Raw genomic sequence first — 25,097 nt, 5'->3', positions numbered from 1 at the left:
TCATGTGAAAGAATAACTGAGAACCTGTGGGCAGATAAGTATTCATTTCCCTTGAATTCTACATGCTGCGGCAGGATGGTCTCTGAGAGCTGAGTTAGAATCCAAGAGGTGTGCCTCTTTAACCAGAGGGGGCTCAGAAATCGGGACTCAGAGGGAGTAAAACTGAATGCTGGGAGGACATAGGATCTTAACACCCAATTTCTCATTTCTGACCCCTGACCACACTTACCCCACTGAAGCAAACATTTCTTTCTTTAGATTTTTTTTTTTTTTTTTGAGACGAAATCTCACTCTGTCACTCAGGCTGGAGTGCAGTGGCATGACCTCGGCTCACTGCAACCTCCACCTCCTGGATTCAAGCGATTCTCTGCCTCAGCCTCCTGAGTAGTTGGGACTACAGGCACCCTCCACCACGCCTGGCTAATTTTTGTATTTTTAGTAGAGACGGGTTTCACCATTTTGGCCAGGCTGGTCTCAAACTCCTGATCTCAGGTGATCCACCTACCTCGGCCTCCCAAAGTGCTGGGATTACAGGCATGAGCCACCATGCCAAGCCTCTTTTTTCGGATTATACTAAGGACCAAAAATACCTGCACTAGCCCACAAATAAATTGCTTTACAGATAATTCCATTTTGCTGGCCATCATAAAGAGGTCAATAATAATGATTTATAGGCAAAATCAAGCTGTAAGGATGCCATATCAGTGAGGTTTTGTTCAGTTTGGGTGGTTCAACCTGAAGTAATATCTGAGGACAGGCTTTGTAGCATCTTGGCTTAGGTGCTGTGGTACATTATCATTATTGCTTGTTAAATGTGGGTAAACCTTTGCAATGAAGATGCCTTTAAAATACATTTGTCCTAGATAGGTCCAGACATCAGCACTTCATTGCTACATAAAATGTCCTGGACATGTCTTTAGAATCAGGGGGCAAACCACTTTCTCCTGCATGCCCTTTCTTCCTTATATAAACATTAATGTTTAAATATAACCTTAACAAGAAACCATATTTACTTTTTTTTTTTGAGACAAGGTCTGGTTCTGTGGCCCAGGCTAGAGTACAGTGGTACAACCTCTGCTCACTGCAACTTCTGCCTCCCTAGCTCAAGCCATCCTCCAACCTCAGCCTCCCAAGTCGCTGGGACTACAGGTACATGCCACCACACCTGGCTAATCTTTGTATTTTTTGTAGAGACAGGGTTTTGCCATGTTGCCCAGGCTGGTCTCAAATTTGTGAGCTCAAGCGATCTACCTGCCTCGGCCTCCCAAAGTGCTGGGATTATAGGCATGAGCAACCATGCCTGGCCCGTATTTACTTTTAAACACTCTAGTATGTAACTATGTCAATTAAATACATACTAGTCCAACTAGGACAGGGAATTTTTTCCCCTCAAAGGTTTTTCATGTCAAAAGTGCCCAATGGAAATAAAAATGAGAAGGCTCTTTTGTTTTAAATATTTCCCTTCCCATTCAAGGGTGGGGAGCATCTCAGGCTGAGAACTTGCCCTTCTCCCTCCCAGGACCAAAGAACCTTTTAAGACTTATTCCCGCACTGGGAGCTCTCTCTGCATCCTTGTCATGTAGAGGCTTTTATTTATTTGCTTATTTACTTTCCCTTCCACATTCATAAGTTTATTGTCTGACCTAAGCAGTCATCTTACCTTTCAAGCACTTTGAAAAATGGAAACAGTAAGTCAGAGAAGCGGTTGGTGTGAGCACCACTGAATATTACTGTTTGAAAATTCTAAAAAAAATCTGAGCAAGAAGTTTGTCATACACAGCACTTCAAGAATGTTTTTAAAATGAAAGAAAAAAGCCCTGGTTTTCAATGTTTGCCTCAAACCAGAATGCCATGTTCTCCAAGTAAGAATGAAGGAATGCATGTCTATATTCTGAATGCAACGCTACTCAATTTAATGAATAGAAGCAATAGTTTTCATGGACTGTGTACTTCCTATGGCAGGTATTGGGCTAAGCACTTTCCTTGCTTCCCACACTCAACTGTACATTGTTGGGAGTTTTCCATTTTTACTTTGTTTTCAATGGGATTCTCCACAAAAATACCTGCTTATCTTGGACTCATTGGTAGGTAACTTGGACAATACATGGAAAGCACATTCTCTTACACATAGTAGGCACTCAATAAGTATCTGTTGGATAAATGAATGGATGGAGAGAATTAATTAACTCCATTCTTGAACAAATTATCTGTCTTTCTGAATGTAGCCCTAAAACTTTGTCATTCATATTTCTCACAAATGTCTCATTTAATTGATAATTTGATTCCTAACCCATGCATTAGTAAGTCATTTTTACATCAAGTTTCTATTTTTAGAGATCCTCTTTCCACAAGTAGAAATGACATAAACCAAGTTCGTCTTCTTAGTTTATTTTTTTTCTAGAGTCCTTAGCATGCTACATTAACCTGACAAAGCTTAATCTTGTGTTCGTTTCACAATACATTTCATGCAGTTCACAGCTGTGATTGGTTTTACATTGACATTACACATGTTTCGATTCAGCCATGTGAAAAGAGTAATTCTTAATGGGGTTTGTCTCTGAAAACTGTCCAAGCTTAAATAAGCACATGAGCAGTTCACTCTATTCTTAAGTGCATCTCTCTTTAAAATGCAAGGATTTTTAGCATAAGAATATAATGTCCCTGTTTATAGTCCATTTGCAACAGAACCACTTCCTTTAGGTTTCACATATCCTGAGGAATCCACTTTTACAAAATTGCATTCAAGTATATTATTTCATTTAACATTCCAGGTTGGGTTTAGGTGCCAGGCTGACCTTCAGCTTTACATCCCCAAATAAATCTTCCATGGACCCAGCCTTCCCAAGACTATTCTTAACATTAGACTCTCTTTTACAATAAACATTCAGCACTAAAGCCACCGAGCAGAGCTATTTGGCATTTTCCAGTGAAGTGCAAGAAGTTAAATAAGTTATGTTTTTATTGCTAATATATAGAATCAAGCACAGTCACTTTGTCAAACAGAAGGAAAGGGCATACACAAGATGTGGCCTCTCCTCAGATGCCTCAGGGACAAAACGCACAGAAAATGTCCCCTGACCGCCACCCATCCAGCACCACTTTAAGATGATGTATTGAGTATTCTAGAGTCTGAGGAGTCAGACCTCTCATCATAGTCGTCCTCGGTGTAAATGGACTGCTTTGACACAATTGGACACCCATCATCAGGGATGGAAATCCGAGGGTCTTCCGTGGCACGGGCAGGAAGGACGGGCGAGCTTCTGAAGACGCTGGTAGAGTTACTGGGGAAAGGACTGACGTACTGGGACCTCAGCTGATACTGCTGCTGCAGCGTCATGGTGTTCCACAGGGTGACATCATTGGGCAAAAAGGGGCTCGACTGGTTTCTCGCCAAAGTATTCCTCAGCATCAGCGGGTACCGGGGTGGCTGGGGGAAAGGGTGCTGCAGAGGCACAGCCAAGGGATTGGGGACAACATTACTAGAGTCGGCAGAAAACCTCAAGGTGTCTGGGACTCGAAAGGCTGATCCCACAGACCATTTGGAAGACGAGATGGGGTAGGAGCTCAAGGTATGTTCAAAGATGTGCCCGTTGGAGGGCAACACTAGACTCTCGGGTTCTGCCGAAGTTCGCTCTGCTCCCGTGACTGAGGATCGGCTGGACAGAAGGACTTCCACGGCGCTCACCAGGTCCCCGCCACAGCCCTTGAGGATGAGCTCAAGCACCGTTGGCTTCTGGTTGGGGAATATCTTTTTTAACACTTCAAGCGGCGGTCTGTTGGCTTTCAAGCTGAAGGGCAGAGAAACAGTCCCGGAGGCGCCCTCAATCAGGAGGTGATTCTGCTCCGCGTGATACTTGGGGCTGTCTGGGCGGCTCTCAGGGTTGCCTCCGTTTTTCTGGACAGCGTACCCCCCTTCATCCACGGACACTATCTCAGGGCTCTCAGGGGTGAAGCAGCCCTTACTCTTTGCCACATCTGGGGAACTCCTCTGGTCAGTGTCTTTGTCACTAAAGACCTCTGTATTGTCTGCCGGGTTGCCGTCTCCAAGCCGTTCTTCAGTCAAATCTGAAAAACAGAACAGCTGCGTTAATCTTTTCCTGGTGTGCGTAAAGAGGAACAGATGTGCTCAGAAGAGACCTGTACACGTGCTTTTTGGAAGAGCAAATGCATCTCAGTGGGTCATAATATACTACAAGCCTTTTTAATTCAGACTGTATCACTGGCAAATGAAACCAAAACCCTGTAAATAAAGATCTAGAAATCAGAGTGGCTTCCTAGAATGCTTTGTGCAAGGAAGTTTGCCTTCAACATAGAATGGCTACATGAACCTATAACCATCGAAGATGTGGCTTTCATAGCAGTAACAATCTCAATAGAGAGCCTCTTTGCGGGGAGACGGGGGGACTCCTAGAAGAGCAAAGCTCAGGGAGAAACAGGAAAATGAGCTCAGCTTGTCTTCCAGCTCCTCTTCTGCAAATAAGGTCCCCAGCTGTAATCTAGGGACAGCACCATCCAGATACCCACAGGGAATTTTAATATCTTAAATCTATTTTCCCATAGGTTGATTTTGTGTTAAATATGTCTTATGAACCAATCAGTATGTTTCATCAGGTTACCACGTACAATTGCTAGCTAATTCAACTGCTGAAGTGAAAGATACCTCTATCCATTGAAATCTTTCATAAGAAGCCACTTGAGGGATTGGCAAACTTGGTTGCCAATAACTTGGACTAGAAAGCAAATGAAACCAGCTATGACTTCTGGGTGGCAGGATAAGTTGCTGGAGAGGAAAAAAGGAAGTGGCTAGAAAGGGTTTGTGAAACTGCACGGGAGCATTATCCATCAATGAAACAACGCCTCACACTGCACCGCCACGGGGGACGCCAGGCAGATACCTGTGCGTGAACTGTTTTGCTGGTAACGTTCATGGAAAGGACTTGAAGATACTTTTTTTTTTTTTTTTTTTTTTTTTTTTTTTGAGACGGAGTCTCGCTCTGCCGCCCAGGCTGGAGTGCAGTGGCCGGATCTCAGCTCACAGCAAGCTCCGCCTCCCGGGTTTACGCCATTCTCCTGTCTCAGCCTCCCGAGTAGCTGGGACTACAGGCGCCCGCCACCTCGCCCGGCTAGTTTTTTTGTATTTTTTTAGTAGAGACGGGGTTTCACCGTGTTAGTCAGGATGATCTCGATCTCCTGACCTCGTGATCCGCCCGTCTCGGCCTCCCAAAGTGCTGGGATTGCAGGCTTGAGCCACCGCGCCCGGCCGATACTTTTTAAACCAGTGAAATTTGAAGATACCTTTTTGTATCATATGAAAAGAAGGAGGGGGAAAAAAAGCTTCCCAAATAAAGCAGAGACTTGCTATAAAGTAAACCAGTAGCAAATTTACCATGTTGACCTAAGGATATTTTTACTTAACGGCTGGTGATATTGCCGGGCTAAGCACACGGAAAAGAATAAGTCAGAGTGGTTTGCTTTGCAGTAGCAAATTCTAACAGGCCGTTATAATAAAGAAACATATTTTTTAGTGGCAAGCTATTTGCAAATAGAGTTTTATCCTTTTTTGAAACACGCACTGGCTGTGGCTACTCAAAGCCAGGGTAACTGATCGAAAGATGAAAATTCGTAAGGAGCCGGTTGTTGAGTTGTAAACAATTGCTTTGCCTGTGTTTTCTGCTGCCCTGCCTGAATGGCCTCATTGTTGCCTTCTCTGTGGGTACACCTGATTATGTACAGATAGCCAGCTGGTGAAATTTCATCAAAGCACCTTCTAGAAACCATCTTGTCCTACACTTGTTGTTTATTTTGAAAGCCTTAAAGGCCTACTTATTAACATTCTTCTAATACAGGATGTAAACCAAAAAAACAAAACTTTGTGAAATTTCATCAAAGCACCTTCTAGAAACCATCTTCTCCTACACTTGTTGTTTATTTTAAAAGCCTTAAAGGCTTACTTATTAACATTCTTCTAGCCGGGCGTGGTGGCTCACGCCTGTAATCCCAGCACTTTGGGAGGCCGAGGTGGGCGGATCACAAGGTCAGGAGATCGAGACCATGGTGAAACCCCGTCTCTACTAAAAATAGAAAAAATTAGCCGGGCTCAAGGGCGGGCGCCTGTAGTCCCAGCTACTCGGGAGGCTGAGGCAGGAGAATGGCGTGAACCCGGGAGGCGGAGCTTGCAGTGAGCCGAGATTGCGCCACTGCACTCCAGCCTGGGAGACAGAGCGAGACTCCGTCTCAAAAAAAACAAACAAACAAACAAACAAACAAACAAAAAAAACATTATTCTAATACAGGATGTATCTCAGGTGTAACCAAAAACCAAAACTTTGCCCTTTAACAAAGCAATAAATATGTGGCAAACATAAGTAAATACATTTTAAAACACTCTTAAATTACCTCAGTGCAAGTATCAACATCAATCTGATAGGAATTCATACTTATCCCAAATTTGCATTTTAATTAAACTGCTTCTTTTTTTAACACAAAATATAAGGTTTCCAATGAGAGGTTCATTTGTGTCACATACATATGAAGCCATCTCTCCTACAGCTTCTTAGGATGGGGGACACAGCTTTTACCTCTTGAGTTAATGTGGTATTTGAACTCATGTCCTTGATCCAAAAGAGAAAAACAGCAACAAAAAGGCTTCTATAGATTTACTTTATAATCAGCTAGATCTATTTAAACTTTCCTGACTCATGACCCATACATACTTCTTGGCTATTACTCTATTACTAAACATTTGAAAATTATTAAACACTTGAAAAGTGATATATATTAATATACTATCACTTTTAGAAATTGGAAAAACAAGTGAAATACTCTCCCCATGTAAATATGGACATAAAGTACTTCTTTAAAATACTATGTACTTCTAAACAGTTTCCTTATTTTTTTAACTTTAGCCTAATTATTATTATCAGCACCAAGTATTTATATTTCTGCAAGATACTGGGAGAAACAGAATAAAGGATGAAAAACACCAAGAAGTGTAAGACCCACGCCCAACTTATGGACCTTATCTTCCAGCTGGGGAAGTAAGACACACATGCGGGAGAAAAAGCAAACAGGGCCTGGCAGCATTTGCTAAGCCTCAAATATGACACACATCGTATACCAATGTTCACAGCAGTAACATTCACAACAGCCGAAAGGTGAAAGCAACCCAAATGTGCATCAATGCATGAATGTATAAAACGTGGTGTACACACACACACACACACAGTGGGATATTATTCAGCCTCAGGAATGGAATTCTGAAACATGTTATAACATGGATGAACCTTGAGAACATGAGGCTAAGTGAAATAAGTCAGACACAAAAGGACAAATACTGTATGACTCTACTTATATTCGATCCCAAGAATAGGGAAATTCAGAGAGAAAGTAGTATGGTGGTCACCAGGGGCTGGGAGGAAAAGGGAATGGGGAGTTATTGTTTCATGGGTATGGAGTTTCCATCTGTAATGATGAAAAGGTTCTGAAGATGGATGATGGTGATGGTTGCACATTTTGAATAAACTTAATGCCACTGAATTGTACCCCTAAAAATGGTTAAAATTGTAAATTTTGTTATGTATACCACAATTAAAAAAAAGAAAAAAAAATATGCCACACAGTGTCATAGTAATATAGAGAATGACGAGATTTCTTTAAGCAAGAAAAACAATTAGTCCTTCCTGGGAATAAAGGGTACATAGGCACAAATGGAAAGCTCAAAGCTCAACTTTTTCTGAGACAGAGTCTCACTCTGTCACCCAGGCTGGAGTGCAATAGTGGTCTCGGCTCACTACAACCTCTGCCTCCTGGGTTCAAGTGATTCTCCTGCCTCAGCCTTCCGAGTAGCTGGGACTACAGGTGTGTGCCACCATACCTGGCTAACTTTTTCCATTTTTAGTACAGACAGGGTTTCACTATGTTGACCAGGCTGGTCTCGAACTCCTGACCTCGTGATCCACTCACTTCAGCCTCCCAAAGTGCTGGGATTACAGGAGTGAGCCACCATGCCCGGCCAGCTCAACTATTTTTAAAAGAAATATGTGAACCAAATAGCTCTGTGTTTTAAAAGGTACATCCCCCTCCCCTCCCCCCACCCCACTCTGGATAAGTTTCAAACACTGAAAACATATTAGGAAGTTTTTTCTCAGGTCTGTCAACCAAAATGACTCTTCCACAGTACACTTCAGGCTTCAGAAAAAAAGTGGATCAAACAGCAGAAGGCTAACTGAAAGGGGAATTAGGGAATGAGGTTCTCACTAACCTAATGACTCTACCATTACAAAAATGGAGTCTTTTTATTTTCAATGTAGCAACAGATATACTGTCCCAATCAACTGAATACTTGATACCAGGATTACAAGTCTGACAATACAAAATTCCACTCGTGTACCTATTTTCCTAAGTTCTGTGGAACAGACGGTAGTGGAATCTTATGTCAGTGCCAGCTTGTTCAGCAACTGTGAACTCTCAGACTGTGAAAGTCACTTTCTCATTTTGTTGTGTAACCCTTTGCCCCTGCTACTGGGACATGCTAGTGCATCATGCACTTCTGGTTACTTGCCAAGGAGTGGTGACAGATTACACTGAAGTCTCCACACTTTCTCCGCAGGTTTCTGTGCTGTCTGGCTATGGCCAAAATATGAGAAAAGCTAACAGGATGTCACAGGAATCAAATCTACAAATTCAGCGTAAACCAACCAACCACCTGAACTCAGCACTGTTTATACTGTGTTCAAAGGAAAGAAAGATGATGAAAGAACAACAAGCAGAGCACACCTGTGAGGCTTATGCACCTGAGCCACACACAAAGTCCTGCTAAGGAGTGCTGGGCGAGCCGAATCCCCATCAACATCTAAGGCTGCTGGAGTTTCAAAACTAGGCAAAGGAAGACTAGCCTCTAACTTTGCATCAAGAATAGCTCCTCACCAAACAATAATTTCTGAAGGGCAGAATATACAGTCCCTGCAATTTTGTGGCACTGTGGTCTCTAGTACTGGTTGTATTATTGCACCTAAACTAAATGTATTGTAAATTATTCTATTATAAATACAGACTTTCACAGGTAATTATAGAGGGTGAGTTCTGAGCCCAGTGATAAAGCGTAATTTGATAACAGGTACTTCTTTACATCTCCAGATTTTTTCCTAAATAAACTTTACAAATCATTCTAGTTGGTTTAAAACATAAAGGCCTTTTTAGACATAGAACTGTGAAACTGCCAACTAACAAAATAAAATAGGAAATACTCCTGAAACACTTTACCTTCTTTCTTCTTGAAACTGAAACCCTAATTCCTAGAACATTAAGAGTGTATTTCAACTGGTAATATTTTTACCCCTAGTAGATGGGTATAGAAAGTCAAAACTATTAAACAAAGAAGAAATCAATTTTATCGAATATTACAAATATTACCGAAAGTGATACAATATGCTGCTTCTATTGCTAAACATGTAGATATTTTTTAAATCTCACCAAATATTCACTCTCCCATTTCACATTTCATGGGGTAGAAACACTTATAGCTATCCCTGAAATAAACTCTACACTAGGGTGAAGAGGTTTTTAAAAGAAGTAGATATTCAATTAAAAAGAAAAGTTTTTCTATAGATAACAATGCTACCAACTTCAAAATATATATGCCATAAGATGACTACAATACTTTTTTTTTTTTGCTACAAGACTTTTAACTAAGGAGAGAAAACACACTTATAAAAGTGCTTTCAATCTAAAATTACAGTTTGAAAATGTAACTTTCTTTAGGGGAGTTTTTCATATGAAAATGCAATTTAGTAAAAAAAAAATGTATCATTTCAAATACTTTGAGGAAGTCTATCACATATGAGAAACAAATATTCTGCTCAAGATGCATAAAAGTGAAAAATCTGGCCAGGCATGGGGGCTCACGCCTGTAATCCCAGTACTTTTGGAGGCCGAGGCGGGCGGATCTCGAGGTCAGGAGATCGAGACCATCCTGCCTAACACGGTGAAACCCCGTCTCTACTAAAAATACAAAAAAATTAGCCGAGCATGGTGGCACGTGTCTGTAGTTCCAGCTACTTGGGAGGCTGAGGCAGGAGAATGGTGTGAACCCGGGAGGCAGAGCTTGCAGTGAGCCGAGATCACGCCACTGCACTCCAGCCTGGGTGAAAGAATGAGACTCCGTCTTATTTAAAAAAAAAAAAAAAAAAAGTGAAGATGTCATAGGTTGTATCCATTCTATCCAATTATATCTACAAAAACAAAATAGTTCTTACATACAGAATGAAAACACAGAAAAATTGGCAGAGAGGAATATTTCCTAGCTCAAAAGTCACTTTACTCCCCCATCCTTTTGAAATCATGTCATGCATTTTGAAACATAGATTGTCATATCCTCATCTGTTCACTTGAGCTGTGAGGAACACACCTCTAAATAACAGGTCCTTGATGGGTAGTTTTCAAAGCACACAAATCTTACAGCAGTGGCAAGGGAGGGAGCCCAGGTAGGATGGGACTTTTACAGGAGACCACTGCCTAGTCAGAATTCTAACCATAGACAAACGTTTCACATTTTCTGTTACCTTTATCTCACACTAGAAGTGATGAATAAAAAAAACAAAAAACAAAAAACTGAATAGTTGAAAATCTAAAGAACACCAGGGAATGATCTCGGTCTAAAAACTTTCCTTTTCTTCCTCGGGTGGGTTGCCGGGTTGGGGAGGGTTGTGAAAAGTTTAAAAAAAGAGCCATGCTTTGCTTTTTAAAAAAAATCATCAACAACACTGAATTAATAATGTATGAAGGAATCAGAGTGGTTCTTTGACACTATATTTTGGGGGAATATTGCTATAGACAGGACTGGGCTGAAGGAAGTATGGTTTGCAACTGTGGACCTCATATATTTTGTAAAAATTTAGTTTTGATCTCTTTCTTGACTCAGAAGGGAATATCTTCCAAGAAGCAGAGGGGAAATTACCTACAAATCTACATGTTTATTTGGTACCTTCCAAAATGCACCTGTCTACTCATCCATCTATTTAACAAATGCCCCTAAATGCCTTCCTATGCTCTCATGTACTGTCTTGGGTAAGATTATACAGAGGTGATCAAAGCACTGCCTCTTGACCACATAGAAGCTTACATTTACTGACTAATCTTTTGCAAAATTCCAAGTAAGCTGCAGTTGGTTATATTTTACAGTGAAATACAGCAAATAACTCCAAGGACAGCAGCTGGGCAGACCACAGTGTCTTCACAGGAGGAAATATTGTTTTAAATGCTTACATATAAAGATTATGGGTGCTAGAGATATATACTAAACAAAGTAATAATCAGTGGGAAAACGTGGAACACTAATTCCAGCTCTGTAAAATTTATGTCTGTCTAGTTGTAATCAAGAGATTGGAGATTTTATAAAGAAATGATGTGCTGAGTCTTAAGTTTTTCATAATTATTATTATTATTTGGTACTTGATTGTACCTTTTATAGCTGTTTATACAATAAAATGCAAAAAAAAAAAAAAAAAAAAAAAAACCATACCTAGTTATTTTACTTTCCCTTCTGAGAACAGTAGTATGCATTGCTCGGGCAAGGGGATTACTCACTAAGGTGATGTGGGATGTAACTGACACAATCACAAGGCGGTGGACCTGTGAGGACCAGCTGTCCTACCACTGCATCCTCCACCTCTGCCATGAGCACCCATGCACAAGCCATCAGAGCCACACAGGACTAGACAAGGGGGTCCAAGGACCTGAGCAGCTAATGGCTAAGGGGCTGCAACAGGTTTAAAGGGGGAAGAAAGGAAAAAAGCAAGAGGCGAGGAAGAAAGGAAGAGAAAGAAAGAGGAGGAAGGCAGGCAGGCAAATGGCTTTTTACTGGGCTTAGTCCTCCTTCCTGTCAGGAAGAAGTGCAACATTTCCAGAAAGGGGCTCCGAGTCCTCCAGGGCCTTTGATTTATGAAGATTTATTCCTTTTCTCTCTGTAAAGCTGTTAGCAGAAAGTGCTGACTGGCTGCAGCAAAGAATTTCTCATCAATGCTCTTTGATTGTATTTTGCAAACAAAATGCCTGTTGCTTGGTAACATTTCACTTGAGCCTGACCTTCTCCGAAAGTTATTGCTATCAGATTCGATTTACACTGTCCTCCTGTGATTACTGTAATCTTTTAAACCCGGGGAGTTCATCCATCAGAGAAAAAGAAAAGTTGGTTGTGTAAGTCGAGAGCACGGCTATCCTCCAGATTTATAACACCAAGGAGTGATTTGGAGGTGGGGAGAGGTTCTTTCCCAGATGGCAGTAGAACTCTGGTCCCTAGACGTGGAACACACTCTCGTTTTTCCTCCCAAACGGTTCCAGATCCACAGGATGGACCCCAGCACCTCCCTGACGCCAGTCCCAGGCAGCTCGGGCTCTGCAGAGAAAGAACTAGGAGATGAGCACAGGCGACCCCACCGCCAAGGGGCGCCCTGTGTGGTTACCAGGGCTGGGTGAGGAAGGCCTAGGCCTATGGTTGCCAGATAAAATAACAGCATGTCCAGTTAAGTGGGAACATCAAATAAACAATGAAGGCTTTCTAGTAAAAGTATGTCCCATGCAATACTGGCATCCTATTTTTTTGTTTGCATGATTTTTGCAAAAGCTGGCAACTCACCTTGGGACTCCTGCCTTGGGAAGGACAGGGTAGTGAAGCTCAGGAAGAGCAGAGAGGAGCGGAGGTCCAAGAGCTGGACGAGGGAGAGGCAAGGGATGTGCCTGTCTCTGGGCGGTTCCTGAGCTGCCTAGTGAGCTGCTTCCTGACAGTGACCAAGGAAAGAGCCGGCAAAGAGCTGGGCTCAACTGCAGCTCCCACCCCCTGGTGCAAGGGGACGGCAGTCCAGTGCAGCCCCAGGGAGGCGCTGCCCCCTATCTTTGCCCCTACTTTGAGCCCACTGTGGCCAGGGTCCCAGTCCTGAGCCAGCTGCCGCAATCCTCCACAACACATACACACCATCTGCACTGCGTGCAAACCAGCCAGGCCAAGAGCTGGGAAGACCCATCCCCGGCAGCATCCCAGCTCCAAGAGCCAGCCCTGGGGTGGGGTTTGGAAGAGACCTTAGTGCCTGTATGCGTATTCCTTTTTATTCGGATGGGTTTTGTTTTTTAAAATGCAACTGAGTCAAGACCCTCACCCTCAAATCAAGCCATCTTAAAATGAGACCCTGTTTTTCAATTCACAGGTACACTTCATAAATGGTTTTCAAGTATTTCCTGCTTTTCATTTCCTCCTAGCCAACAGTCAGAGGGCTTCTCATCCTGGCCTGGACGAGTGTTCCGTAACAACCATTACACTTGCAGGTGCTTCTCTTTGGGGAAAAAAAAAATTTAAAAAAAGGAAGTGCACCTTGCAGGACCCAGTCAAGCTGGAGCAGAAAAGCTCAGAGGCAAGCATAAAGATGCTAGGAGGGGCAGGGCAAGAGGAAAAATAAAATAAAGGCAGTTTTCCAAAATCTCCTTACTTCTCCCCCTATAGTTATCTTGTTTGTTCCACCCCCATCCCCCAAGAAATAATCAGGAAAGAAGATCCTACTTTCCCATTTGATCCTGCTCTCTTATTCCTAACCAACTATGTTTTTGATTTCTTTTTCCTTTTAAGAGCATTTAAAAGAATGCGTGTACATATTCATTTTGATGGCAGATGGAGACCTAGGAAGAGTCTACAACCACAGATCTTTCTTCTCATCGCACCACAGTCTAAGGTGACCCAGGACACTCCCCTGGAGGAAAAGTTGGGGGTGGGGAAGGGAGCCACAACAAAAGAATGTAACTTTAGCTTTTCACCTTGGCAGTGACCCTTCCCTCAGCTCTTGAGCCCACGTCCTGAAAGGCTGGCTAGGCTGGTTGAAACTGCTGATTCAGATACACTAACAGTTGGAAGATCTTCATGCCTCCTATATTTTCATGGGGAGAAGGAGTGTGAGAAGAACGTAGAGGGAATTTAGGAGAAGAATAAATGAATTAAATAGTGTATGTATATGTACATATATACACACATATATAGCTTAAATTACAATTTAAATTTAAACTATATATATAGCTTAAATTACAATTTAAATTTAAACTATATATATAGCTTAAATTACAATTTAAATTTAAACTATATATATAGCTTTTAATAGATATATACAGCTTGGTATATCTATATATAGATAGCTTAATATGTCTATAGATATATATAGATAGCTTTATATGTCTATAGATATATATAGCTTAATATATCTATATATAGATAGCTTAATATATCTATATATAGATATAGATAGCTTAATATATCTATATATAGCTTAAATCAAAATGTTGGGCTCAATCAAAATCTAATGATTAATTCCAGGTCCAACATGATGGTAATCAAAGAGCAGGAGAAATCCACATTCAAAAAGAAAAAAGAATACTTCATAACTAGAAGTAAAAACCACTAGAATATGAAAATTCTCCTTAAAAACACCACACATTGAAAGGGATATTCAACATACTACACCATTAGATAAAATAACCCAATTTCTTTAAAGAATCTAAAGCAGAATTTAAGAAAAATTTCTTCCAGTTACAAAACTGAGTTTTGATGTGAACACGTCACTCCCTAAACTGGGTGGTTTTCCTCCAGTGATTCACAGCAAACATCCTCTTCCTTAAGGCATGTGCTTTTCTCAAAGATTTCTGGAGAGGAAAGACTCCATGTGCTTTTATATACAAGAAAAAAAATCTCTCTCCACAGCCATGTACTAAAGAGGCCCTTTGTCCTGCAAAAAGACAAACCACATTTTAAAATCAAAGTTCACAAAGTAATAGACCTACACTGCCAGCAGATATCTAAAGATTTCTGATGGTCTGTATACTTAATGCACATGTGGACCTACCATCCCAACAGAGCTTTGCTTACTCTCTGCACTTACTGAACTACTTATCCAGGAGTAGTTCTGATATGCTTCTAAATAAATATGGAATGCTGTACACAAATACATTATCAGAACAACTGCAAAAAGGGTATAATACCTATAGCAGCAGGCAGTCTCCGTGAGCAGTTTTCTTCAACTTAAACCCCAAATGGACTTTATTTCTACAAGCGCTGTGTAGAATGGATCCACTTGTATGTTTGTCTTCCTAAACAATTATCTATTATTATCCTACCTTTCTCCCCACTCCCCATCAGAGTGGTGATTGACTTTTTTTAAAAAAATGGAATGATGGGGTCAAAGCAATTGAAAGAAGAAAACAAAAGTTGTGTATGTCAATGTACAAGGTATGGGGGGTGACCAGCTAGAAACTGAGCCCTTGGTCCCTGATGCCTCAGTCCCCCAAAGTCGTCACTTTGACCTCTCCTTGTGATAAATCCTATTCTCCTTTGCAATTACTTGTTTTCAATTTGGAAGGCTCAGGCTATCCCTGAGTACTAAGTAGGAGTAAAACAGAGAGCACAGCTCTGGTTTGTCCAGTTGAAATCTGTTTCCTTTTTCTCTTCTCCCAAAGCATGTATCCTGCTGCCGCTGCCTACTCCGCCTTCCTGCCTGCCCTCACTCCTCCTCCTCCTCCTCCTGGGGTTGTGTTTTCAGTTTCGTGACTCTTTAGAAATCATGAACTTTAGCTATCCCAAAGAACACTGAAGAACACAGGATGTGAAAGGAATCTCCGTGGACAAAGACCACAGAACCCAATGCCCTATCACAGGAATGCTGCTGGGCAGGTGGCCACTGCAAAATGCTACCTCTGATATTAACTCCGGCCTCTGCCCTAGTCCTGGGGGAAACGGAACCAGAAAAGCTGGAAACGGAAAAAATTAAGAAAATATATTGGTACAAATCCACTTCTAGAGCTGAGACCAAACTCTTCCTAGTTATTTATTCAAACCAATGGGAGAAAAAAAAAAAAAAAAAAAAAAAAAAAAACCTTTTTCTCCTCCCTCCCCTTCGTCTGTGGCAACTCCATAAATATAAAAAAGATGAGAGACAAAAGAGAGACAACTGGCAAGCATTCCTGAGAAATGTTTATATGCTAACTTGGATTAAATATCCACAAAATCCAAGTTCAGCAAACTCTCTTCAGGCTTTAAAATTCCCAGCTCTACTCTCACACAGGCTGTTCTCAGAGCTTCAGGCCTGGAAAGCGTTGCTGAAAGGGCAGCAGAACTCCACCTGCCAGTCAGCCGTCGACTCACTAGGTGGGACTACAGGTGAGTCCCACCTCACTTCCTCAGCTCCACAGGATCCAGACAAAGCACTCCTGGGCTCCTGAAAGCCTTTCTCCAGAAGCTAGGGGTACCGTCTTTAGGGAGTTGGCAGGTCAGTGTAGGTACCAGTTTTGCCACGGTACTACCTGCAGGAGGGCTCTGGACCTTCCCACTCCTAATTCCAGCATGCCCCCTTCCCCTTCCGGGAGAAGGTGGGCTGTGTTCCTTTGTACACTTGCCCCAGTTAAGGAGAAACACCAAACACATGTCTACTTTATTCCAAGAGCCATCAAAAGAGCTCTTGCGCTGGGCAGAACCGCAAGCCAGAAATTCCCCAGGAAGAGACAGACTGAGAGACTCAACTCAGGCCTGCCAAGCTCAGGAGGCCTGGATGGAAACAGATTTTGTTTTTTTTTAATTTCTTTAAACCATGAAGAGAGCTGAGGGCGGCCTGGGGAACAGTGTTAAAGGATCTAGGAGGTTCTGCAAAGGAGTGAATTCTGGGCGCACCAGATTCTTGGTCCCATTATCAGCTCAGGAGCCTTTCGGGACCTTTTTACTATCATTGCTAAATGGAACTTATTTCACCAGTTACAAGAGTCTGAAGGCCACGGAGCAAAGCTAGAAAGGCCAGGGTTCTGAGAGCTGGATACTTGTCCTCACTCAAATTTTCCTGGGCCCTGGGCCGGGCCAGGCAGGCGGAAAAGCACAACCAGCTAGGAGTGTTGGGCTTTGGCGCCTTCCCTACACCTACCTACCCATTCCAACTCCCGAATGGCGAGGACCTCTAAAGCCTGCAGCCAGGAAAACCTTACTCCCCCCCCGTGGTAAGTGTGAGCGCCTGGGTTTTAATTTGGTCCTGTCTCAACTCCGTTGTCTCCCTGCTCAATCTGACACGTTCCGAGCCCTTTAATCTGGGAAGGCACCTGGCGATCCTGACGCACAGTCCCGTCGTTTGGCTCCCCGGAGGCGCCTTCCCTGCGGGCGCGAGTGCTACTCGCTCTGGGTCCAGACTCAGCCGGCTTCTCCCGGGAGAGGAAGCCCCGGCCTGGCGGAGAGTGGGAAGGAAAGCCCCGCGAGGCCCACTTCCCAAAACTTTGCCTCCAGGCCTCCAAGTGGAGTTGCAGCAGACACTCCGAAGTTCGCCCACGCGCCCCGCCAAACTCCCGCACCTCACACACTCTTACCTGGCTTGGCGAGCTGCGCCTGCAGAGCCCCGGGTTGCGGCTCGGCGGTCCAGCGCAGCGTGGCGGCCGCGGCCAACTCGGCAGCAGGGCGCGGCGGCTGCGGCTGAGACGGCTGAGAGGCCGGCGGCGGCTGCGGGGCGGCGGCGGCGTCCCCAGGGGGCGGGGGCCCTGGGAGAGCGCGCAGCGAGTCTGGGATGAGGCTCTCCAGGCTCTCGTTGGCCTGCTGCCGGCGCAGCGCCACCTGCGCAGCCATGACCCGCTGCCGCTCGATGATGAGGATGCACTTCTCGCAGGTGCAGTCCTTGAAGCGGCAGTAACGCTTGTGGCCCTTGAGCCAGGACAGTACGCCGTGGTTGCGGCAGCGCGCGCACTTGGGCGTGCGCTGCAGGGGCGCCCGCGGCGGCTGCGACACCGGGCCGCCCATGTACAGGTAAGGGGAGCCGTAGCCGTTCATGCCCCGGGCTCCCGGATGAGTTGGCGAGCTGGCGGCGGGAGCGGGCCAGGGACCGCTGGACGGCGGGGCTGCGAGGCCCGCTTAGGGGCGGCCTCCGGGAGGCGCGGCCCTTGATCCCGCTGCCCCGGTGGTCGTGTGTGCTCCGGGGCGACTGGAGGTGCAGCAGCCGTCTCTCCAGCTCCCTTCGCGCTCACAGCTCGGTCTCCCAGCTCACGCCCAGCCAACCCCGACGCGGGCCGCTGCCTTGGGCGCGCAGCCGGGTCGGCACGTCCTTCTTAGCGGAAGCGCTGCGGCGGCTGCAAAGAGCCGGCGAGAGCTCTGATTAAGGTCTGAGCCAGCTCTTCTGCAGCTTTCTCGCGCGCTGGCGGGACCCAACACCTCCTCCGCCGCCCTCCCCCAACCCCTCCTCCTTCCTACCGCCACCCCCACCCCTGGGGTCCCTGTCTCCTTGCACTCCCCGCCCCACGCCTTTCTCCTTCTTTGCGCCCCTCGGGTGCCTGCACTTCACCTTCCTTGCCACCTGCAGCCAGGCCACTCTCGCGGGGGCGCTCACGGCCCCCTCCTCCAAGCCCTCTCCGCTACCCGAGCCCGCAGCGGGAGACTGCGGCGCTCCAGAACGCGGCGGTGCTAGCGGGGCGGAGAAGGGGAGGACCTGCGGGAGTGAGGGCGGGGGTGCCTGTAAGCGAGTGAGGTGGCCGCTCCCGTTCTCTCTCTTCTCCTCCCTCCAGTCCAGATCTGGCCGCGTTTTTCCGAGTCCAAGGCCGCTTTTATCCCGACATTTGGCCGCAGAAGCTCAGCTCCGGGAGAACTCGAACCTACTGGAGTGTTGCGGGTGCACCCCGGACCTGGGTGGAGTTTAGGATAGGGGAGTGGAGTACTGTTGGTTTAGCAAAGTTAGGTTCTTTTCGTAATTTCCTTTTAGAACGTATTTTTTTCTCTTTTGTTGCTTTAGAAGAAAATAGTTTTGGAGATCTGCAGGCCCAAGGATGACAACCCATTTTGCAGGCGAATTTTCCTTTTCTACCCTCCTATGTTTTAATATAAAACAGTATCCTGAAAGGTCAGGGACGTACGTGTTCCCGTAAAGGATTTGTTAAGCGCCGGGTATAAACTTTGAAGAGGCAGACGCAGAAGCCACATTAGCGCCCCCAAAGTTACCGATATCCTTTCCTGTCTCCCAGCAGCCACTGAAAGCAAACGGAGGTCTTGCGCCAGCCACTCAATTCAAATCCCCACGGATTCTATGATTTAGTTATGGATATGGGATGGGGCCACTTTTTCACCTTCTTAACCCATAGACCCCAGTCATAGATGTCTTGAGGGAGAGGGTCCTTGCACAAGATGACAGCAGAAAACTTTGTTTAGATTATTTGCGTGTTACCATTCCCCCAGGAGTGGTGGGTTTGGCCTAGTGCAGGCTATCGCTATATATGCACGAGGAAGGCCCTCCCCGCTCGCACCTCCCCCCTGCCCATCGGCAAACAAACAAAAACCAAAAAAAAAAAAAAAAAACAGGTGGATACACTGCAGAGCAGCACAATAGCTCTATGCGAAGCGGGGCAGTTCCAGAGCCTTCGTTGGATACGCTTCTGAGAGTGTGCACCAAGCTCATCTCCTGGTGGGGAATCGAATGCTAGATGAGAGCAGGCAAGTCCGCTGCAATGCCCGACCCCTCGTGGGCACAGAGGCCCTTGTCCCCTCGGGGAGGCCGCTTTTCTCTGTACTGCCCTGGAAGTAAGCAAGCAACCCGCAAATGTTCCTCTGGTGTTTGCTGTTAATTCAAGGGAAGCACCACCAGGCATTCTAGCAGCCAACCCTCTGCCTAGAAGGCTGATTCGCGGAGGAGAGGAGGCTGGAAAACCGAACCCAGTTGTGTGTTTCCCTTGAAGCCCTTAGCTGTCCCCGTTTCATACGCGTCCGGGAGGTGGGGATCGCGGAAGACTGACCTGGTGGAGTGTGGACAAGTAGCTCTAGCATTCGAATGCTAACCTTGGGAGGCCATCCTCCAAAGCCGAGTGGGGTAGGGACCCCTCGGTCTTGCCCCTTCCGCCACCACTTTAATCCTTCCTCTAGTCTCAACCTTCTCTAGGAAAACAAGCCCTAAAACATAAATGGAAAGAATTTCGTCAGCTTTGGGGACAGGAGGCAGAGGTCGCCCCCAGCCCTGTATAGGCCCGAGGCTAGGAAGTGGGGAGCTGGACACAAGTCATTTAACGTGCTGAGATATAGAGGGCCTCAAATGACACCTTATCTGAAAACTATTGCGCTGAAACCTCCGGATCTCTTGGAAATGTGGGGACCAACGACTTTTTTCAAAACCAAATTTCTTCAGATTTTCTTCAAATAGTGAAACGAGTAAGTATAAAGAACTTGAGCATGAGTAAATTTTTAAAAGGAAAGCAGAAGAGCTCTGCACCAGGTTTGTGGGGGCATTCTCACTACCAAGGGGACCCCTTTTCCCCCGTCGGTCACCTAGCCACCCTATCTCGTTGCCACTCAAACAGTCTGGCATTATTTGGTCCCGGGGGCCCGTTTCACTCTGGTGCACATCGGGGGCTGAGATCTAAATACTCATTTGATATAGTGCAGTAATCCTTTTCTCATATTTGATGGGAATGTTTTCCATATCCCAGTATTTGACAACATCTCCCTATAGGGACAGGTTTGTATTTATGTTGGTAAAATGTCCCCTGCCTCAAAGTCTATTGTAACCCAACACCTGACAACCCCGAGTCCCATTTCTGTTTGCAGAAAGGGTTTATTCAAGCACATAATGGGATCCCAGCAGAAAGCCTTTCAGAACAAGGGGCTATGGTAAACTTCACCACATGAACTCCGTTTCCAGGGCTATTAAGCTTTTAATTGGAAAATAGCAGAGGAAATTTCAAGGTGACTATAACGTGTTAGCAGTTAGTGCAGAGAAGAAAAGCCGAAGCGGGAATGAATGTAGAAAGCATATGGTCCAAATCACATTTAGGAGGAGCGGCCTGCTTCTACTAAGTCCCAGTAGCTTACACACTTATGGGAAAAATCATCAAAGAAATTGGAAAGGGAAGGGGGAGGATTACAAGTAAATGTAACCTCACTAGACTAGATCCATTGGTGCTCTCCTCTGGATGGTGTGTTCTCAAACCGCAATTAACTGAGTAGAATTGTGGCAGGTAATCGTGGAAGAGGGAAAAATAATGTGCGTTTGTGGGTCTTTCTCGGCACACACAATCGCTGGGTGTGTGTATATGTAAAAGGTCAGGATGAAGGCGCCCTTGCTGAGAAAGTAATACTCCAGATCTGGGAGTCCTGGTCGGTGCTCCTCATCCCAACTAATACTTAATCAAAACGACAGTTTCCGATTGTCCCGGATGTATAACGCTTCAGGAAATTCTCTGCTGGATTCTCATGGAAGGGGAGGTCAGGGTTCCTATTTTACTGTTTTCATCACGATCACGGTGATGTCAGTGCAGGCAGACACTGGAAGCCTGAGCATGAGGAACCACTGTGAAAGCAGGAAAGCTTGCCCCCTCTCCCTGTGCGTGAGCTTAACTACTCAGCTCTCACCCGGTCGGCTTCTCGACCTCGCTCTTCGGCCAGCTTCAAATTGAAAGGACTTGGGGGAATGTCTAGCCAGGGGGTGGGGCATCCAGCAATCAATTTCTTTAGATGGCAATAGTGTCCTGGTTCTCCCTCAGTTGGCTGGGGACAGACTCACGCAAACCCCCCATGAGATCCCCGAAGCCGCCCTCCGGGGTGAGGGGTGGAGAGCAGAGGCCACTGGGGGTCGGGAAGACGACTGAATCCGCATCGAGCGGCCCAGGACACCACTGAACACGGGGGATGGTCCTGGACTGTTGTCCCCACATAATTTTGGTAGGGGAAGAGACGGGTCGCAGTCTGAGGCCTGCTCCTGATCCCCAGGTGCCGAGGCCTTTGGGGACAAACAGGGAGAGCAGACGGCCTGTGACCTCACTGGCCCTAAGCCGACCGGGCAAGAGCAACCAGGTCCTTCATGTTCTCGAACTCTCGAAGCCAGCAGCGGCTCACGTCTAGGAGCCAGCGCTCTCCCCCTTGCGGATTCCTCAGACCCAACCTGGATACAAGACAGCGCCAGCCTTTTGTGGGGTTGAGGTGTCGCTACAGCACGGCTTCATCTGAGGGTCCACAGCCGCGACCTCAGCCCCGCGCTTTCGAAGGAACTGGAAAAGCGCGCGCCTGGGGCCCTCCCCGCTGGGCCGCGGTTTTTGGAGGCCTTGGGAGCAGCCCTCGTCCAGCTCCAGCCTCGCTCCCCTGTCGGTAGCTCCCGCAACGGACCCGACGCGGAGGAGTAGAAGGGCGTGAGTCTGGCGGGGGGCGTCGGCCACTTCCCCACACCATCTTGGAAGGGAGGGAGACGGGTCGCAGACCCGGTCCACCCTAAATGCAGAGGAAAAAAACACGTCTCCACCAACGTAAAATGAGCAGCGCTGATGTTAAGTCTTAAGATAATCGTTACCCTGCGACTTTAAAACACAAGCGCTGAAAAAATAATTTTAGGTAATTTGAGCAACATTCAAGGGACAAGGAAAGTTTCTTTTCCCCAGAGCGTTTGCTCTCAGGGCTCTGGGGCACTTCTTCCTCGGGACAAGACCCTTTTCCAGAAAACCTCACCAGCCTCCCGCCTCCTCCCTTGCCGTCCCCGAACAAAGCCCAGCCGCAGGGAAAGCAAGCGGATGTGCGCGCTTCTGGGAAAGCGTTCGGCTTCAGGGGCCCGGGAGTAATGAAGGGAAACGCCAGGAACAGTGGGCTCGAACTTAGCCTAGAGGCCAGGCCGAGGCGCCCTGCGGAGACGCGGGAACTAAGAGTAAGGAAGTGCCCCACCCGGCCGAAAGTAGGCCCGGACCCTCCCCTCACTTTCCTGGCCCAGGAGCCTCAAGGGCGGGGCAACTCCCGGAGTGCTCGGGGCCCCGCCCCCCAGACACGCCCCGCTTTCCCCTCCCACCCCGGCCTCGCGGGCCGCGGCTTTCAACTGTGGAAAAGTTAGTTTGCTGGTTATTTGCACCGGGGCGGAGGCCTGGGGGAGCGGCGAGGGGGAGGAACTTAAACAGGTGGTGGAGTAGAGGCGGGTTCGCGCTTCCGAGGGCAGGCGGAGGGGCAAGGGGGCGACTTTTAAAGGTGAGAATCGCAAGCTGTTGGCGGTGCCCGGCTTCAGAGTCGCAGGGCCTCTAAGGCTGCGGATTTAAGGCCTCGTCCGCGTGTGCGCGGAGGGCGAAGGGAGAGCCAGGGCCCCATGCCAGTTTCCCGGACAAAATTCCCAGAGGGGCAGCGGCGCGCGGGCAGGCAGCCACGACCCTAACCCGCCCGGCGGACAGGGCCTAGCGGGGGAAGCCAAGGAATATCCTCTACTCCTCCACAGGCTGCCCTTACAGTTTCTCTGTAAAGCGCGACAAAGCGTTCTCAAAAGCGCCATTAATGCGACTCGGTGCAAAGCGTCAAAATGCGGTGCGATACACGTATACGTGGGAAACCGGTTCAGCATTAAAGTTCAAGTGGAGCGGAGGAGGCTGCATTTTTAAATTTTTATTTTTTGAGACGGAGTCTCGCTTTGTCGCCCAGGCTTGAGTGCAGTGGCACGATGTCGACTCACTGCAACCTCCGCCTCCCGGGTTCAGATGATTCTTGTGCCTCAGCCTCCCGAGTAGCTGGGATTACAGGCGTGCACCACTACGCCTGGCTAATTTTTGTATTTTTAGTAGGCGCGGTTTCACCATTTTGACCAGGCTGGTCTCGAACTCCTGACTTCAAAGTGATCCGCCGCCCTCAGCCTCCCAAGGTGTTGGGATTACAGGCATGAGCCACTGGCGACCGGCTGGGGGCTGCATTTTTATGTGTGGGCAGGAGTCTTGTTTTCGCGAGAATCGAGGGAAACCGCAGTGCAGGCCAGGTGGGTCTGACTCCCACCCCTGTCCCCGATTGCGGTCTCAGAGCGTGGTTAACGGAGGGAGCCCCAGCTGTGGGTATGACGGTGGTTGTGGCAGCAAGAAGATGAGTGTCACCTAGGGCGTCCTGGGCCCCAACTCAGTGGCGCAGGGTCTGCAAGACACGAGGTGGACTATGAACCAAGGGCCCCGGGGCGGCGGCGCGAACCCGGCAGGCCTGCTTGTTAAGGTGGGTTGTCAGTCCGAGGGTCAAGTCCGCTGGAAGCGGGGAGGGGTCACCGGCGCCCTCAGCCATTGCAGCAGTTGGAAGCGGCCTGAGGGAAAGCGCGCGCTCCCTTTGCTTCTAGCCCCTCGTGGAGTAGCGGCCGCTCACCAAGAGTTCAGGAGAATTAGGCCTGGCGCTCCTGCCTCGGTTTACCCACACCGTAGCAGCCAAACATCTGCAAAACTTGTCAAGGCTGTCTGGGCAATCCGCACAGTGCGCCGGACGAGCACACGACGCTTGCCACGCCCACACTTGTACACGCGCGTTCTGTGCACTCTTAACACTGCACACACCATGGATGCCGCCCGCGGAAGGGGTCAGAGCTTTGGAAATTGACACCCCCTCGAATGTGTTTATTAAAATACAGTTAAAATCCAGCCGTCAAGATGCACTGTCTGTGCTCTACCTTGTGTTTAGAATTGGACATGCATAACGCAGTCCCCCTAGGCCAGACCTTGGGCCTGTCTTGCACTCTCCTGGGTCAAGACTAACCACCCGAGGAAACCTGAACGTCCCTCCAACCCACTACGCGTGGGAGGAAGGCTCCAGACCCCGCTTTTCTGGGGCTATTGGAGAGAGAGGCCAGAAGCCGGGTCTTCTGGTCAGCTTGAGACCCTGCGTGGCCAGCGGAGGTCCAGGGCCCACCCCTCCCGCTGGGAGTGGCCCTTCCAGGCGACCCCGTGAGGCCGCTCGGATGCAGTACCAAACTCGGCGTTAGGTGAGGCAGGTGGGCTTAGAAGGGGCTTTTCAAAAAGGGGGATGGCTGCCCATTGGACAGGCCTAGTTCCCAGGGTGCAGGCGGCCAGGATGCGCATTGCCTGCGCAGCCCACGCCAGCTCCGCCGAGCCAAACCTGGCTCTCGGGGCTCACCAGAGGCCCAAAAGGTGCTCAGTCAAGGCTGAGCGCGCGCTGGCAGCCTACCTGGGCCTTGCCTAACTTTCCAGAAATGCAGGGGCACTGAAGGGGGCAGTGCTGAGAGGGGCACTTTCCCACTGAGGCGGCGGGCGGAGCTTCTCCAACCACCCCGCGGGTCACGATTAGTGTGTTGGGTTATCTGCGGAATGGCGGGAGCTGCAAGACTCCGGGGATCCTCAAAAGCCAG

General features: G+C 47.2%; 1 protein-coding gene and 1 long non-coding RNA gene across 3 annotated transcripts; one reads left to right on the top strand and one right to left on the bottom strand.

Annotated features, from left to right (window-relative positions):
- Positions 1–2,270: 2,270 nt before the first annotated feature.
- Positions 2,271–18,168, bottom strand: LOC105491801 (doublesex and mab-3 related transcription factor 3). The gene is made up of 2 exons (XM_011758478.2): positions 17,368–18,168; positions 2,271–4,065 (listed from the first exon to the last, which is right to left on the bottom strand). The coding sequence occupies exons 1-2, from the start codon at positions 17,819–17,821 to the stop codon at positions 3,101–3,103; spliced, it is 1,419 nt and encodes a 472-aa protein (XP_011756780.2). The 5' UTR covers positions 17,822–18,168; the 3' UTR covers positions 2,271–3,100.
- A 4,589-nt stretch (positions 18,169–22,757) lies between these two features.
- LOC139358124 (uncharacterized) lies at positions 22,758–24,372 on the top strand. 2 transcript variants are annotated; one of them, XR_011612500.1, is made up of 3 exons: positions 22,758–22,830; positions 23,545–23,959; positions 24,078–24,372. It is a non-coding gene; the product is annotated as an uncharacterized lncRNA (long non-coding RNA). The 2 variants fall into 2 exon arrangements; XR_011612499.1 differs by lacking the exon at positions 22,758–22,830 and having other exon boundaries at positions 22,975–23,959.
- Positions 24,373–25,097: the final 725 nt, after the last annotated feature.

This window comes from Macaca nemestrina, chromosome 14 (assembly GCF_043159975.1).
Source record: "Macaca nemestrina isolate mMacNem1 chromosome 14, mMacNem.hap1, whole genome shotgun sequence".
In the NCBI taxonomy this organism is placed as follows: Eukaryota; Metazoa; Chordata; class Mammalia; order Primates; family Cercopithecidae; genus Macaca; species Macaca nemestrina.
Note: the sequence above shows the minus strand (reverse complement) of the source record. Positions and strands in the feature narration are given on the sequence as shown.

Bases quoted from the DNA above. Each gene is read 5' to 3' on its own strand.
- LOC105491801 (XM_011758478.2), bottom strand. From the start codon at position 17,821: ATGAACGGCTACGGCTCCCCTTACCTGTACATGGGCGGCCCGGTGTCG. The intron at 4,066-17,367 runs GTAAGAGTGTGT...TCTGTTTTTCAG, and splicing joins GGCGCAGCTCGCCAAGCCAG to ATTTGACTGAAGAACGGCTT.